General features: G+C 39.7%; 1 protein-coding gene across 1 annotated transcript in view; it reads left to right on the forward strand.

Moving 5' to 3' along the window:
• CERS6 (ceramide synthase 6) overlaps positions 1-16,196 on the forward strand; it is an 89,510-nt gene that overhangs the window by 50,326 nt on the left and 22,988 nt on the right. Inside the window, exons 5-7 of the mRNA XM_009640713.1 lie at positions 2,725-2,775; positions 6,944-7,036; positions 13,602-13,730. Of these exons, the coding sequence (XP_009639008.1) occupies positions 2,725-2,775; positions 6,944-7,036; positions 13,602-13,730 (273 nt within the window). The remainder of the gene's footprint in view (positions 1-2,724; positions 2,776-6,943; positions 7,037-13,601; positions 13,731-16,196) is intronic.

Raw genomic sequence — 16,196 nt, forward strand, 5'->3', positions numbered from 1 at the left:
AGGACTAAACAAGATGCTTCTTGCTCCAACTATAACCATGGTCTACATGGAGAAGTTAGGTTCAGTCTAGGTCTGTGTTCATTGTGGAGGTCAGAGGGGGGAGGGCTGTGCTTGAACCAAGCTCTTTCTCTACCTCTTCCCTAAAACCCTCCAGGGCAAGCGTAACCAAAGTCCCCTGCTGCTACAACTGTTAGAGTCAACTCGGAAATGCAAAGGCAAGTAAAGGGGAGGGGAGACTGGGGAGGAAAGAGGGGTAAGAAGGTGGTATAGGTGACCTGCTGCCTTAGCCACTGTTGCCCATGTAGAATCTATTCGGTTTCCAAGCAGCTACTCAGAAGCATTTTGTCTGAGATGGCAGCATGGCTTTCTGAGCCTTCTGTGGCTCAGAAGAGGCAGATGTTCTGCAAGTCTTTGAGGCTTAATGCATATATTATATTGTTTGTCAGTTTGTGGTATCCTTTCAGGCTTTGTGGTTATGGGTTCCTCCAGCAAGGCCTATTTTATTTAGCATTCAGCATATTAATTGCACATAAACCTTCGTATCTGCAGCTCCTACAGCAGGCATCTCTCTGAAGAAGCCTTAAGATGTCATAATATTTGAAAGAGAAAAATGTGCATTTTTTTGCTAGCACCTGTAATTTATGTAGCAAAATAATTGGGTAGGAAGCATCTCTTATCTCTTATGGAATCTGATATGAAAGACAGTTACAGCTTTTCAAACCTGGCTAAAACTATGAATTATCCTACAATATTTGGATGGATCTAATTTAGGCAGCTGTCAGACAGAAATATTTTAGGTTCTGCATATTAGTAACACTTGCAGAGGGGCTGTGGCTGTTTTCAAAGACCTTTTTGTTGCAGGAAATGAGGAGAACTCACTTTGCATGGTAACTACTGTGGAGATGTTTGAACAAATAAATTGCTTGCATGAAACAATTATTCCTAACAGAGAGAAGGAGAAGTTTGGATGGACTTTAACAATTTTTACAGCATCCTTGTGAGAGGCATATCAGAAACTGTAGGAGGTCTGTTATTTTTAATGTTGGTTTGCTGCTCAAGTTACTGTAAGAATTACTCCTTTCCATTGCAGAAGCATTGGGGGTATGGGTGTGCGAGTTTTATTTTATCTTATTTTCTGTGTGAAGGACACATTCAAAAAACTTGGAAGAACCTTTAGTAATCATGTTACATCCCTGTTAACCAACAAAGGCTGTAAGGACCTTCTATAAGACAAATCACAATTAAAACTAAAGTATCAGTTGGGAACTGGGCTATAATTCTGGCTAGCGTTTATCCTGTCTTTTCATATGGTACAAATCCTTCCTATTTATAAAGACTCTGATTCTCTGGCTGGAGCTTTAACATTCTGCTTAGTGTTCATTTTATTTGGTTTGATGCTCACCCATTGTATTTTGGACGAGTTTGTTGTTATGCTTTGCCTGAGCTGAACTGCTCCACCTGATGGTGAAACCAAGACAATGCTGTCTCTCACGCAATGAGGATTAATTCGAAAAAATGTAACCTAGTGGAAGCACTTAATGCTGTAAGGGTATGCATGCCTTAATCTACCAGGCCTACTAATAATGTTCTGCCCCCTTTATATTTAGATGTAGAGCAGTTAAGATTATGTAAAGGAGTTGCACGAAGATCTTGTATCCAGAGTTTTCTTCCATGTTTCTAGTGAGAGATCCAGTGGGTGGGTGCTTGTACTGTAGACAGTTGCTTCTCAAAGTCCAGATGCTGCCAAAACCTGAGATGCAGCTGTGCTTTGCAGGACCTACATACCTGAAAGGAGTTGTTCCTGCTCATGCACAAAAAGGGAAGTGTGGCTGCTTGATAGCTGTTGATTTGGTCATGTTCTTATTGCCCAATGTGGAAATACTTAATGGTTGAGTATGTTGGGTAGAAGAGCTTGCCTATATGATATTTTCTATCTCAAGTCCATTTAGTTGCACAGAAAAGGAGGTAAAAACTAAAGAACTCTGAAAGAAACAACCTACTTACAGGAAAAAATTTAAAAGGCTCTCTTGTAACATTGAAAGAGAAATAATCACATATATCTGTGCAAGCAGCAAAGAAACAGGAAGCATAACAGAGCTGCACATCCACAAGTCTTTTAGTTTGCCCAGATTTTTGCAATGCAATAGTCTATAAATGCATACTACAATAAATTCGCTCTGGTACCTTTCATGTTGCCCTAAGCTATCAGAGTATTTTCTGTGTGATAGCAAGATCTTTCATCTCTGGATGGTCATGTCATCAGCCAGGAAAGCAAAAGGTATGATTTGCTATCTTGAGCTGATGTGGCTGGGATGAAGGATGGATCCTGTATGGAAGGATGCTTATATGTAACAGCACATGCAAAAGACCTTCTTTAAAATATTTGAGCGTCTTAGGGCCAAGATTTACGGTGCTACTGAGGAGGTAATGTGAGATCTGAACCCCTGAGCACAAGCTGAGCACAAGTTCAGCCTGCGCTCTGGCAAAAGCTATTTGTGTAAGGTCATGGTGCACTAACCAAAAATCTCTGTGAACAGGCAGGTTGCTCTAATTCATGCTGTGAAACTTTGAGGAACCTCTTTGTTGTATTCAGTTTTCATAACCTCTATAAAAAATTGCAAATTTTAAGCTGTTCCTGTAGTTTTGTCCTTCACTTGTATTAACCATATACACTTGTATTGCCCAAAATGGTGTGTACAGACCTTTTTTTTCTTTCTCTCTCAGACACCCTGGCTCTGGAATACCAGACAGTGCTGGAATGGGTATCCATATCAGGTAAAAGTTACAGTGCTGCCTAAAACCAAACACAACACCTCTGCAGAGCTCTGTTTTTATTATGGTGGAGCTTTGTGTCAGTATGTTAGTGTGAATGGGCTACTTGGCACGTCAGAACATTGCTAGATGCTCCCCATCCTCAGATTCAGCGGGTTGGGAGAAACTGGTATAGTTCTCGTAGTTGTTATACTACATACAGTTGTTTGAGTTCAGGATGGAAAGGATGAATATAGCTGTCACAGCTGTTTTGAGATGAAGCACAGGATCTGAAGACAGATCTGGGAAATCTAACTGTGAAAGCAGACATCTGCAACAGTGACAGAATGGTCATTTTTTACAAAGGTCTGAGGATACTGAAAGTTTTAGCAAAGCCTCAGATTCAGCGGGTTGGGAGAAACCGGTATAGTTCTCGTAGTTGTTATACTACATACAGGGTGAAACTTAATCCCTGGCAGTTGGTGTGATCAAAGAGGAGACTAAACAGAGAAGGTAGGTTTCTCCTTTAGGTACTGAAATAGGGGCTTGTCCAGTCCTGGCCTCATGGAAGCTTACAAGAAAAGAAGGTAAAATTAATGAGAGAATTGAGAATGGTTTCAAGTCTTTATTTTCAGCAATGTCTGTATTTTCATGGATTCAAAAAGCATCAGCCTTTCTCTCTGTTCTAGTTCAAAGTATATAACTTACCTTCAAAGAAAAGACTTTGGTCATTTATCTCCTTTACTAAGGAGAAGAATGCCACTGTTGAAGTAAAAATGCCCTTTCAGGTTGTGTCCTGCTGCACTCATTCTCTCTTTCAGTCCTCCAGAAAAATTTTGCTCAAGTTTGGAATTCGGTTTCCTTAAAACAATCTGCAAGAGAACAATAACAGTATATTTATTCCTTGCTGCACTGCTAGGGTTTTAACTAGTTCCAGGAATACTTAATTCCCAGGTCCAAGTGCTGGCCATCTTTCACAGCAGCACAGTTGCTTCAACAGCATGCATGTGCTGCAATAACACTGGGATTAACTGTAGCCTTACAACTCCAGAAACTATTCTCTGCCAGGGGAAGAAGGAGCAGGACAAGTGAAAGGAGAAGGGCAGAAATTTTATCTGTCTTTATCTGAATGAACAGTGGCTTCCAAAGTTTGCATACCCAAAGAGCTTTGAGAAATGTCTCCTGTGCTTTCCATTAGTTTGTACTACTGGGCGTAGCTGTTAAACTATGGGACGTATTTAAACAGAGCAGTCAACCTGCTCTAAAGGATTCAATGTATTTTTCAGAAAAGAACTCTGCTTTGGCTGTACCACTGCCTCATTGTGCCTCCTGGTCTGACAGAAGTAACTTTCAACATGGATGTTGTGAGGATCAGTGAATTAATTAAATGCTCCCTTTTCATATTATTAGTAATAACATAAGGGTAGCCCTTTTGAGTTAGAGGTATATACCATCATGTCCATTGCTAGGCTAAGAGCCACCTGCTTCCTTAATACCCTTTGTATAACAGGAGGCAACAAGAGACTAAAGTTGTGAAGTATGATTTTTCCTTTTGTTATAAATCAGAGGTAACAAATGTTTCAAATGTAACCTAGTAAGATGGTCTTAAAATTTGTAATAACTTTTGATGATAACTTTTGGTAGCTTTTTTAATTAGTCTCAATTCTGATTCTAAACCTGAGCTTCTTTAAAATGCTTTTTTTTTTTTTTTTTTTTTTTTTTAAATTCAGCATCCAGGAGTCTCAGTAGGGGTCACTGAGACATTGTGCTAGCTGCTATCCAAGTATAATTGACATTGAATTCCAAAAGCTCCATCAAAGAGTTTGCAATTTAAGGAGTCTAATCTACCTGGGGCATATTGCTTTTTTTTTTTTTTTTTTTTTTTTTTTCCCCCCCCCTAAAGGGCAGGGAGGGGAAAAAAAAACCCCTCATTGACGGACTGGAAAGTATGAAGAAGAGTATTGTCTGAAAGACACATTAATTCCCTGTAACAGTGAACAGCCCTGGACAGGCAAACTGTGTTCCAGTTTAGGTGCTGCTGTTCTTGAAGGTTGTGTACCTGTTGGAAAATAGTCCAGTGGAGATAGTTCAGCAAGAATGACCAGAAATCTTGATCTGAGAAAGGTTGAATAAATTTGGTCACTTAGCCTCAGAAGAAATAATGACTTAAATTCCACCCAAGGACTGAAGGGTGTACTGAGTAACATTAGAGAAGCAGCAGAAGAAACTGAATGGGGGAAGTGTTGAATCTTCATCCCTCAGATTTTAGGAACAGTTGTTTGTCAGAATTGGTATGGCTGCAGTCACTGGTCCCTTTCAGTCCTGTTTTCTACCATTTTTGTGTTATTACATGCAAGAAGAGATTTACTTCTGATGTAAGACCATGAATCTTACTGGTTAAAGACTGTATATTTACCAGATTCATCAGAAGAACAAGGTCATTCAGAAAGTTATTTACAACTTTTAGAGGGTGGCAACTAAACTTACTACATCTAAAATCATGCTACAAGTGGAGAGGGTCCAACAGAAAGCAAAACATCAAATAAAAGTCATTATCAAAATCATTGTCTCAGAGATAAAAATATCTACTGGGTGCTAATCTGGATTAAGTACTGGGTTTTCAATTTTCTTTCTTAACTAGATAAAATTTCTGATCTCTTGTTTTCTATGAATCCTTTGTAAGTTACTCAACACAACATTGCAGAAATCCAGCTGTGGATATAGTCAAATGGATCATTTGGGTGACAACTCTACCCATAAGCACAGAATAGTCCTACTGAAGTTAAGTCTATTGAGAACTGAAACCTAGCATTTAAACTAAGTTAAACACACATGGATGATCTTTTCATGGAGGGAAACCATGATATCTTTAGAATGGCCCTTTGTTATCATTATATATGGGTTTAGAAATACTAATGTGATTGTTAATAAAGCAGCTGACAATCTTAATGGTTTACTAGAAATTTTCCCCAGTGAATTCTCTTGCAATAATGAGTATAATAGTCGCGGTTCATTGCTAGCTCACGTTCTCTTCCCTTTTTTTAATTACACCTAATTAAAAGCTTACTGGCAGTCTCACTAAGTCAGAAAAGGACTATATTGGCCCAAGAAATGGCTTTAAAAGATTGATTTTGAGTGTATGCATTTTTCATAAAGCATAAGCATATGTCTATATTTAAATAACCCATGTAGAGCATTCAGTGGGCATCTAAGGACTGTTTTTTACCTGCAATGAACTGGTTTGCAAAAGGGAATGGGAATAAAAGAGGCAACTGAAATGCCTCTTGGCAATGGAACTAGCTCATGCCCTGCTTTGGTGTGTGGTTGTGCCAGTGCAAACTGCTCTAGAGATGGTTCATCTAATCCCTCAGGAGCTTCTCCTGTGCAAGTGCCCCTCTATCACTGTGATGGAAGGTGTGACTAGCAGGGAGGCACAATCACATGGAAATTAGAGTAGCACCTAGGACTGGCTCTCTTAGGCTGGGGGGATAAACAGCCTATGTGTGCCACCAGTTACCTTTTTTGAAGTTGCCCCAGGTTGCTTTTGGTTGTGCATAAGTTCCTGTGTCTTATTATTTTTATTTCTTTTAAACATCTATGTAATCCTGTTGTATATCAAACAAGATGCCAGGATAAAGTGTTACTTTATTTTCTTCTTTCCAAATGCTAACATGTTCCCAGAAAATGGTTAAATTCTTTAAAAGTAGGCTTGCTTTTGTATTAGAAAGAGCCCTGTTAAAAGCTCACAACGTTTTCATCATGAGCAGATGAGATTGTATATTAGCCTTACCTTTCTCTAATCTGCTCTAGCATTGTTTCTTCTGCTGTGCTTTAAACCCACATTACTGGTATACAGCAAGATGTTTCAAGTAATCTTTCAAAACAGACTTACGAGTACTCAGAATTTAGTTAGTTCTAGGTTCCAACATCATAATTTTTTTCCAATGGCCAACATCATAAGTTTTTGGTATTACAATACTGTCAAGATGAAAACATAAGAGGAGGGTAGGTTGGGGAGCTTTTTTTCCAGAGCCATCAAAGTTTGAGAGAGGCAACCATCATCATTTTTCTTACAAGGGAAGCTTATGTATAATTCATTAATCCCCCTGTGATTAAACATGTCTCCTATAGACCTCAGCTGCCTGTAATGTCACTTAGACTCTATTAACCTTTTCTCATCTCCATCTTTCAGCCACTGATGCCTGACCTTCATTATTACTACATAGTTGAATTGTCATTCTACTGGTCCTTAATGTTTTCTCAATTCATTGACATCAAAAGAAAGGTAAGAACAATGAGACTAAAAACACTGAAAGCTTTAAGCACATATCTTTCTTGACTGAGGGAGTACCTGTACTACCTGTGCAGTGAGCTGGAAATAGAGTTCTTTCTAGTCACTGCCTCTTGCAGATATTCGTCACTGAGAAACTGCTTTTGAAGTGCTTGTCTTCCTCTGTTCCTTGTAACTATGATGTGGGTTTTTTCTGCACATGGGAAGAAGAGCCTGGAGTAATCAAACATTCAAGGGGGAATAGCATCAGCTGAAAAAGACTTCTGCTCTCATATAGTGACCTAAATGGAATTGAACACGCAGTAGCTAGTAGATGTACTGTTTCTTCTAAGAGTTAAGTGATAAAATATCAATGACAGAGCAAGACTGTCTCATAAATTCACAGTATCACTTTGGTAAGATCTATGAGGGCTTTCAATTTATTCTGCAAAGGGATGGTAAAAACGGATACATTTAATACCAGAAAGTGACGTTTCATTTAATCTTACCTTTACGGCTATGAAATTTCAACTAGCTGAGCATTGCTGTTAAGGGGCTATTGATCAAGAAAATAAAACTCTGGCCAGATAAAAGCATTTTTCCAGTATCAGTAGCAACCTGTTCCATATTCCTTCATCCAAATTCTCCAAGAAGAGGGCTAGTGCATAGCAGAACAAGCAGCACAGCAGTCATTTTATAACAGTCCATTGAGCAGGGTTTTTTAGTGTTGCAAAATTACTTGTTTAAAATGTTTGGAAGAATTTTATAATATTTTTATGTGCCTCCTTCTACTGTCATTTAATTAAATGATTGTAGGCTATGCTAATGGAAAAATCCCCATTTACTAGAATTTTGGCAGGAGCATAACTCTGGAAAGAGTAGATGAAGGATCCAGTATGTCCTGAATATATTTATCTGCTATTTCAAACCACAGTGGGCTCCTGGGAGGCTTGTGTCAGAGCTACATATACAGGAAAACACCCCTCTACTTGAATTTCCAAATTTTTCCAGAAATAGAAGTCTGAAGAAAACATCCACAAATTCTAAATCCAGATTGGAGAGTAAATTGTAAACAAAACAAACAATTTAGGATGAATACATGTAAACCCCTTGCTTGCATTGTCTGTAAATGCTAAACGTTCTGTTAATTGTGAGCTTGAAATGAGTACAACTTCACTGTTTCAAAAAACAGAGATGCAGAAAAACAGTGTTTGATGGAGCTGTATGATAGTGGAGATGAATTTAAATCAAGAGTAATATTGACAAATATACGTAAGCTGCAGGTCCCAGCAATACTGAGTAGCCATTTATCAATATATCCACCCAAATTAAACCTCTGCAGCAGTGTTACAGAATTGTTCAGGTTATTGCTGCAGAAATGTATTGTGTCTGATCAGTCCTCCTACATTCACATTCAGCCCTCTGCACTGTGCCACTTGTTACATTTTCTTTTCTTTGTGTACCTCTTGATGGAGAGGAAAATGTAACAGCATTGCCTTTGCAACAGTACTGCAATTTTGCAGTACAATACATCTTTAAAGAATATTGAATTGATTCCTGACTAGTTGCTTTGCTTGTGTAAAGAGTAATTGGAGGCTACCTGAACAGCATCTAGGCTTAGCGCTGAAGTACACTTCTGAAAAGAACCATTGGGAGGGTCAGTAACACCTTTCTCATTTAATACATCTCATGACCAAATGCTTTTTTCCTCATGACTTGGAGAGTTTGTTCCCATTGGTGAGCTGAGCACAGAGATAAAGCCTGACACTGTCCATAGTACAGGTGCAAGTAAACAATCTTACAAGTCTGTTTCTCAGTTGTATATAAATGACTTGTACTTGTTATCAGGAAGACTTTGTAGCAGCCTACTGTGGAAGTAGAATGGGAGATGGAGGTGGGGAAGTGGACCACTAACAGCTAAGTAACACCCCTGCTGCAGATTTGCAGTGCTTGAACCCAGAGCACCAGATCAAAGCAGTGTCACATGCATCTCTGTGTCTGAGAACATCCAGTGTCCAGCAGAGAGCACGAGCGAAATATCTGCAGTGCAATGATAGCAAGTCAAAAGCCTTTCATTATAAGCACCCAGCAGGAGACAGAGGGAATGCCATATTTATAAATAACCTGTAAGATCGCTGACCAGTTTGGACTGTGGAGATGGTTCTTTTTGTAGTGTAAGCAAAGTTGATAACCAGGAAGGTGAGACTGGAGAAATGCGGCCATGCACCGGTACCACACAGTAAAACTGTTCTGTGGCCAGGGGCAAGTGCAAGCTGTCAAGGAAACCCATGAGCTGACAAATGTTAGCACTGGGAGCTTAACAGTTGTTGACAAAAAGTAGTACGAGCTTGACAGAGACACCAGCTCATGCACCACCATAACAGTTCTCTTTAAAAGAGCAGGTTTATTTTAAAAAATGTGGAAACCTCGTAATGTACCCAATATGCAATATGTGAAACAGTGCCCATATAAGTCTCTGTTTAACAGGAAGAAGCAGGAAATTTGTCAGCTAATACCAGATGCTATTGTAATACTTCATGGCAGCTTACACAGAGCAGATTGACAGTTCTCAGCCTGAGAAACCTGTTGATGTTTTCGTGTTACAGTGAGAGGAATACTTTTATCTAAGTCTTTGTTATCATTTTACTTAGTTTAAATTCAGCAGTGGCTGTGTTGTAGTCTGGGATGATCAAAAGTGCCCTGGCAGCCTTGTGCACTGCAGGAATTCAGCCAACTTGCTTTTATGTAGCTGGGTTTCTCTCAAGGTGAGGTGCGGTAGGTCTTTTCTGAAAGCACCAGCACTCAGCACTGGCCTAACTCCAGCACTGGTCTTTTACTTGCTGTAGCTCAAGAGAAGTGTACTTGCTGTTTTCCATCTCCGTTTTATTCTTTTCTAATAGCAAATTCATGACTTTAAAATTACTTCCAGTTGGAAAGTTGCTGACTTTCAAATACCTGTTTATATTTAGATGTTGTAAATTCCACCAGATTACTTTTGCCTGGCTGAAGAGGTGTGACCAAACAATTTAGGCTGTTGCACAGACCTACTATTGGCATTATGGCAGCAAACAGAGTAGATTTAACTTCTACGGTTTTATAACTGCATGTTGTTTGCTTCATAAATATCTACTATGTTGCTGTAATGATGTTCCACCCTTAAGGGTTTTCATTTTCAAAGACTGCAGGCTAGCATGATTTGGTTTTTGATCAGCTCTCTGTCCAGCTTCCCATACTCCTCTTTTATAAAACACAGAGGAAAAAAAAAATAAAATAGATCGGAGAACTTTGTTACTCTCAAAAGCCCCTGATGAGTTTTAAAAGCAGTAAGGCTTATTGACATGCTTTCTGGATACCTGAAGTATTGTTCATAGAAAAACATTTGAACGATTTATTTAAGGGAATGTGTAAAATTTCTACTCAGCCAGTGTTTTAACACTGTGGATCTAGGAGACCTTTCTGTGTATTCATACCTTTTTGCATTTGGCAATTCCTAGAGCTTCTGTGGTTTACTTTTTAAAAAAAAAAATGACAGTTCACTGATTCCCAAAATAAAATAATCTGTATCTGCTAATTTTCTTGAATATTCCATTTTGATTCTAGAAAATTTATGCTATATTTCACTGAATCTGGATCCTGGATCTCTTTCTCAGACTCAGTAACAGAAGAGTCATAGAGCTGATCTCTTTTGTTTCAGAGGAAAGGAATTCAGATTGTGTACATTTTGCAGACCTTTACTAGAATTGTAATGGTTGAAACCTTTAGCTGGTGATACTCCCCTTCCTTGTTGAAGCCCATTTCCAGAAGCTGGAGTGACAAATGAAGACGATGTTTTGCCTTTCAGTGGCACTAATGCTCCATAGCCACTTGGCAGGTTAGTCAGTGAGTGTGTCATGTTAAACAAACGTGGGTAGCAGAAAACTTGATTCCAGAGGGCTTGTCTACAAGTTGAGACCGATGGGGTTTCTCCATTGTCTGCCCTGTGTCCTTCCTACTGATGGTGTCAGGAGTAGGTTCTTTCTCCTGTTCTTAGTCACGTATTTTCATGACACAGGTGCATGATATCTTTCAGCAGTTATAACCAGAGGCTACAAATCTGCTGTGAGTAAATGCATCTTGCACAAACATACATACAGTTTGAATATATTTTAAAAAAGAAAAAGCTCATTCCTCACAGCTCTTCTGCTGTGTATGGGTGAAAGTGCTTGAGTAAGCCAGTACGCAAGTACCACTTGACATTATGGGGACTTGTACCATTAGTTTCTATGTATTCATTACCTTTATGTATAATTAAAATCTAACAGGTAGCATCTTCAAAGCCTAGTAACTAATTACTGACGTAAAGAAATGTCATGAACAGGAAAGAAAGGACCAGAATAACAAATGTAGTCTTATTTATATCTCTGCTACTTTTTTCTAACAATTTTCAGTAGGTCAGTCCAGCATCTCCATTTCAGAGCTGGCAGAGTCAGGTAACTGTCTCTTTTAAGAAACGTTATCAGAGAAGGAGTTCCCTGGACAGCATTTCTGTAAGTAGACTCATGCAGAAGTGCAGAAGACTGCTGCCCAAGAGCGTTAGGGCTGCTTAGGAATAATCCATATTGTCAGGAAAGCCTTGAAGAGTTCCCAAGAGGGACTAGAAGTCTTGTATTTGTAGAACATGAATGTGTCAGCTATAAAAACAGATGAGAATTTTCTACTTGGCTTCTTCCCCTGTTTGGACTGCCTATGTGCTAACATAATTGCAGTTAGAAGAAAAATGAAGAACAGTGCCATAGCATTTGCAGCTGAAGCAGGTAAAGAGCTAGGCTGCAGTATGGCCATATGGCAATGCTAGTACTTAACTTCTAATCCCAGGGAATAAGGTAGGTGCTTTGCTGTTTTGATTATGGTATGGTGAAATAGTCCCCATGTGTGGGTTTGTAGTTACTGAAATGACTAAGATGCCATACGCCTGCTTTCCCTTAAGACTCTTAGAAAGGGAAACAGCCTTTAATTCTCTTTTTGTTCAATCTGCTTTAAGAAAATGGATTTAAAGCAATGGCTTGAGATGACTGCTGAATGTATTTGTGCTCCACACTGCCGGGGACCAAGTAACCTGGCTGAGAAATGTTGGGTTTATACCAAACTAGGATACAGTTCTCTGCTTTTAGGGGTTTTTTTAATTTATTTTCTTCCCCCCACCCCTCCCCAGCTTTGTGTTGGAGATACTAGCAATGCCCATTGATGAGTATGTGTAGGAAGTAGCACCTTGTAGCACATTGTAGCATTAAACATAAAGTGATATGCTGGGAAGAGGTCCTGTCCCAATTCAGTTAGTGAGGCTGCTCAAGCTGCAGGTTTTTCCACGGACTCCAGGTTTACATTGCAGTGAAGCGGAATTCTGATACTGAGAGGCAGTTGCACTGCACATCTTTGAAAGCAGTGGTGCCTCCTACGTGCCTGCTGCATTCCCAAAGAGAAGTACAATGACATGGGGCAGTTAACTCTTCCCAGTATTGGAGAGACTCAGCAGTTGGCAGCTGTAGCAGCTGCTGTTCTGGAGTTGACCCTGTATTAGTGGGAGCTCACCAGCACGTTCCGTAGGGCCCTCCTGCCTGACACATACACCTTCAGTCCCTTTGCAAACCAAACTCCCCAGTCAAATCACGCCTATGATCTTTTCTTTGGAGGTTTTTATATCACTTTCTCAAAGCTGTGTGGGTAGTTCAGCAAACTCCAGCAAGACTTCTTTTTGACTGACTTGGTGCCTTGCAGAGAAGAGTCTTGATCTCTGCAGGTCCTGTTCTCTCAGTAATCGGCCTGGGAGTCTAGGCCAGGCAGATGGGTCTGCTTTGCCTGCCCCTTGGCATGTATCCGGGAATGTTGATGTTACAGGAGCTTCACCCAGTATTTTTCAATAGTAGCAGTTACTTGCTGGCCAAATAAATCAGTTACTGATCTGGAGACCAGCTAACCTGCATCATTTGGGAGGCAGCAGATGAGATCTGAGTAGGAGGAGCTGCACCAGCTCATTTGAAGAATTTTCTGACTGTTACAGTGTGAAGGCAAAGCAGCTTCATTAAAAACAAACAAATAAAAAGCTGGAACTGGGATTCTCAGCTCTGTGAAAGCTCAGTTGTGCTTGTCAGGTGACTGTCAATAACTCCTAGTGCAGTGGAAATGTGTTTCCTGTTCCTTTGTAGCTATTTGAACTCTTGTGAATGGCACATTATTTTGCATATTATGTTGCTTGGTGTGTGAGAAATATGGTGTAACTTGACTTGTAACCACATATGCCTTTTCGAAGTAACTTCAGCTGCAAATGTTTACTTCATTAGGTTAAGTTACTGTGAACTGAGAAATGTAGATATTGCCTAGCTTTCAATAATCTTTTTGCATTTTGTTAACATACAATGATTATTTTATTCAAAGTGAAATATCTAGCGGGGTATGTAATGCACTTATGTGGCAGGATCTTTATGTAACATAACCATAATGCTGGGTTTAAAAAACATCCATCCATTTTTGTATATGAGTACTGAATCTCACTGTTTGGTTCATTGTTTTGTTTTTTTTTTTCCCCTGCTTCTTGCTGCTCTAGGATTTTGGCATCATGTTTACACATCACATTGTAACAGTCACCCTGATAACCTTCTCATATGTAACCAATTTGACACGAGTGGGAACCTTGACCTTATGTCTCCATGATGCGGCTGATGTTGTCCTAGAGGTGAGATAATACATGTATCATCAGTGTCTGTACATGGTATTCAATATTCTGAGAGCTAGAATGTCAATAGGTGGAATCTATTTGCTGTTCAAAACAAGCATTTGTTAAGCAAAGAGGCTAGTTCAAGATAGTAATGGTGATTAATACAGTGTATTTCCTTGCTGAAATATATCACACTTGTAGCAGTGCATGTTTGTGACTTTAGACTGTTTTATCCCTTGATAAGTTGCTTGTACAGAGCAGAAACTTGTAATGCATTGCATGCCAGGGAGGTTTACACACAGATTTTAAATGTAACATGGTAAGGTATAGTTAAAAGCTCGAAGTTGCAAAATCTGGAAAGTCCTGACTGTGGGGAATGAATAGAAGCTCCTTGTTCTTGAACCCTCTGAAGTGATGTGTGGGGCAAGAACCCTGTTTCCAAAAGAATCAAGGTGTCATGGTTTGATTCTGCTGTGCTTTTCTGTGCAGAGGGTGCTGGACAACTTCGTAGCTGTTGTGTGCACTGGCAGTGAGCTGACCTCTCGCCCCCAGCATTTTCCAGGTTCCTGTGCCTCCTCATCCAGATGCCAGTATTAAACAGTTGGCTTTGGAGAAGGAGGGATGATTGAAATTCTTTTAAATCAAGATGGTCTATAACTTCCATAGAGGCAATTTAGAGATGTTGTCATCCTGTATCTGTATCAGGTTTTAGACAGCTCTGGATGATGGTGGGATCAGGCTGTCTGTGAACTCTCCATCAGGATCAAACCAAAGTTAATAGCTATTTTGTCTGAAATTATTTTTTACTAAAGTAGTTGCGGGGATCCTGTTATGCAAGAATATAGCCTCACTGCGTGAGTCACCTATTGCAGAATCAAAATCCTCCCATTCTGATTCGATAGTGCTGTAAATCTGTTTCTATTTTTTAATCTTGTTTTAATCTAGAAGGCACATGACTGCCTGAGATAGAAAGCAACAGAGAATCTGGATTTCTTCTGTTAGAAATAATTAAATCTTTACAAGTTTATTTTTCTGTTTTAGCAATATGTGTAGATCTATTCTGCTAGCTGTGGGTGCACCCAAACTATCTTCATTCCTCTTTTCTACCACCAGACAGATGTACTTGACAGTATTAATTCCAGATCACACCAGTGCCTGGGGAACTATAAAACCTCTGGAGAGCAGCTGTAGCAGACTAGCTAAAACCTTACCTTGAACACAGTGAGATACATATTTTTTTCTCAATTCCTCTGTTCATTCACTGGCTAGGACAAAGAGAAATTGCTGGTATTCTCATATGATTTGCAGATATTCAGCAAAGACACTTCGCCATGAGACACATACTTCAGCGGTCTTTCTAGTCAATTTGTTCAGTCTGTTCTGACTGGAAATACTAAAGCCAGTCTAAAGTGTAAGAGAATCACAACTCCTGAGAAGCATTTACTAGGAGGGCCATTACGACTCACTCAACAGACTTTCTTCTGCTAGGGCAGTGGGTCACAGCCCCGGTGCCGTATGAGAGAAGATGGACTCCTACACACTGCTGACATTACTGAGGGGAAAGTCAGTGCAGAGGAAGAAAATTATCAAACTGCAAAAGAAGCTGGTAAAATATCTTGCCATGATGGGTCAGCTGTGCACCTGACCTGTTTTACATATTATATATCTGTAAAAATGAAAAGTAATTTCCAGAGGTCACTAGACTCTTCCCACCTACCATTTCATAATGAAACATGTCCAGTGGAAAGCTGGAATGCAACATTTCTGCCATTCTCATTGCGGAGTATAGTATATATTGGTAGGAATACTGGAGGTGAAGGTTTTTTCCATAGGTCTTAAGGCATCTGCAGGTACAGAGGAGTCATAGCAGGATTTTCAGGAAATATGTAGCTGTTCTCTTAGGTCTGAGTGAAAGTTATCTTGGATACTCAAAGCAGCCCAGCCATGGCAGGACAGACCAAATGTAGAGTCAGTTGCTTGCCTGGGAAGCCATTACATTAGCTTAAGCTGAAATCTATGCTACTGAGACACAACTTTCAGAATCCCAGCTAAGTTGTTTTAAGGAGTCTTGGGTATCATTGCACTGCAGTACAGCTTGTGGGTTGGAAACACTGTAACCTAACCTGCTGAAGTACTTAAAATCCCACATATTTGAGGACCTTGAGACTTTTCAGCTTCAATTAATGAACACTGTGACAATTTTGATGCCAGTGTATGGATGTGAGTAGTTGCCAATTTGGTATGCTTCTGGTGCATGAGCCTCACGTAGCTGACAGTTCAACCTGAATCCTTTCTGTCAGGTTCCCGCTATCTCCTAACACAGTTTTCTAAAAGAGCAGGGAATGGACACTTCAGACCAAGGCAAATAGCTGTGCTGTAAATTAAATGGATTTAAATAGACTAGCAAGAGTATCTGGAGGTGGTCATGGTTTTTAAGCTTTGAAAATTGTGTTGTATTGTCTTAGGTGGCCCGATTCCATCCAA

Source organism: Egretta garzetta, unplaced genomic scaffold (genome assembly GCF_000687185.1).
Source record: "Egretta garzetta isolate BGI_Z169 unplaced genomic scaffold, ASM68718v1 scaffold16, whole genome shotgun sequence".
In the NCBI taxonomy this organism is placed as follows: domain Eukaryota; kingdom Metazoa; phylum Chordata; class Aves; order Pelecaniformes; family Ardeidae; genus Egretta; species Egretta garzetta.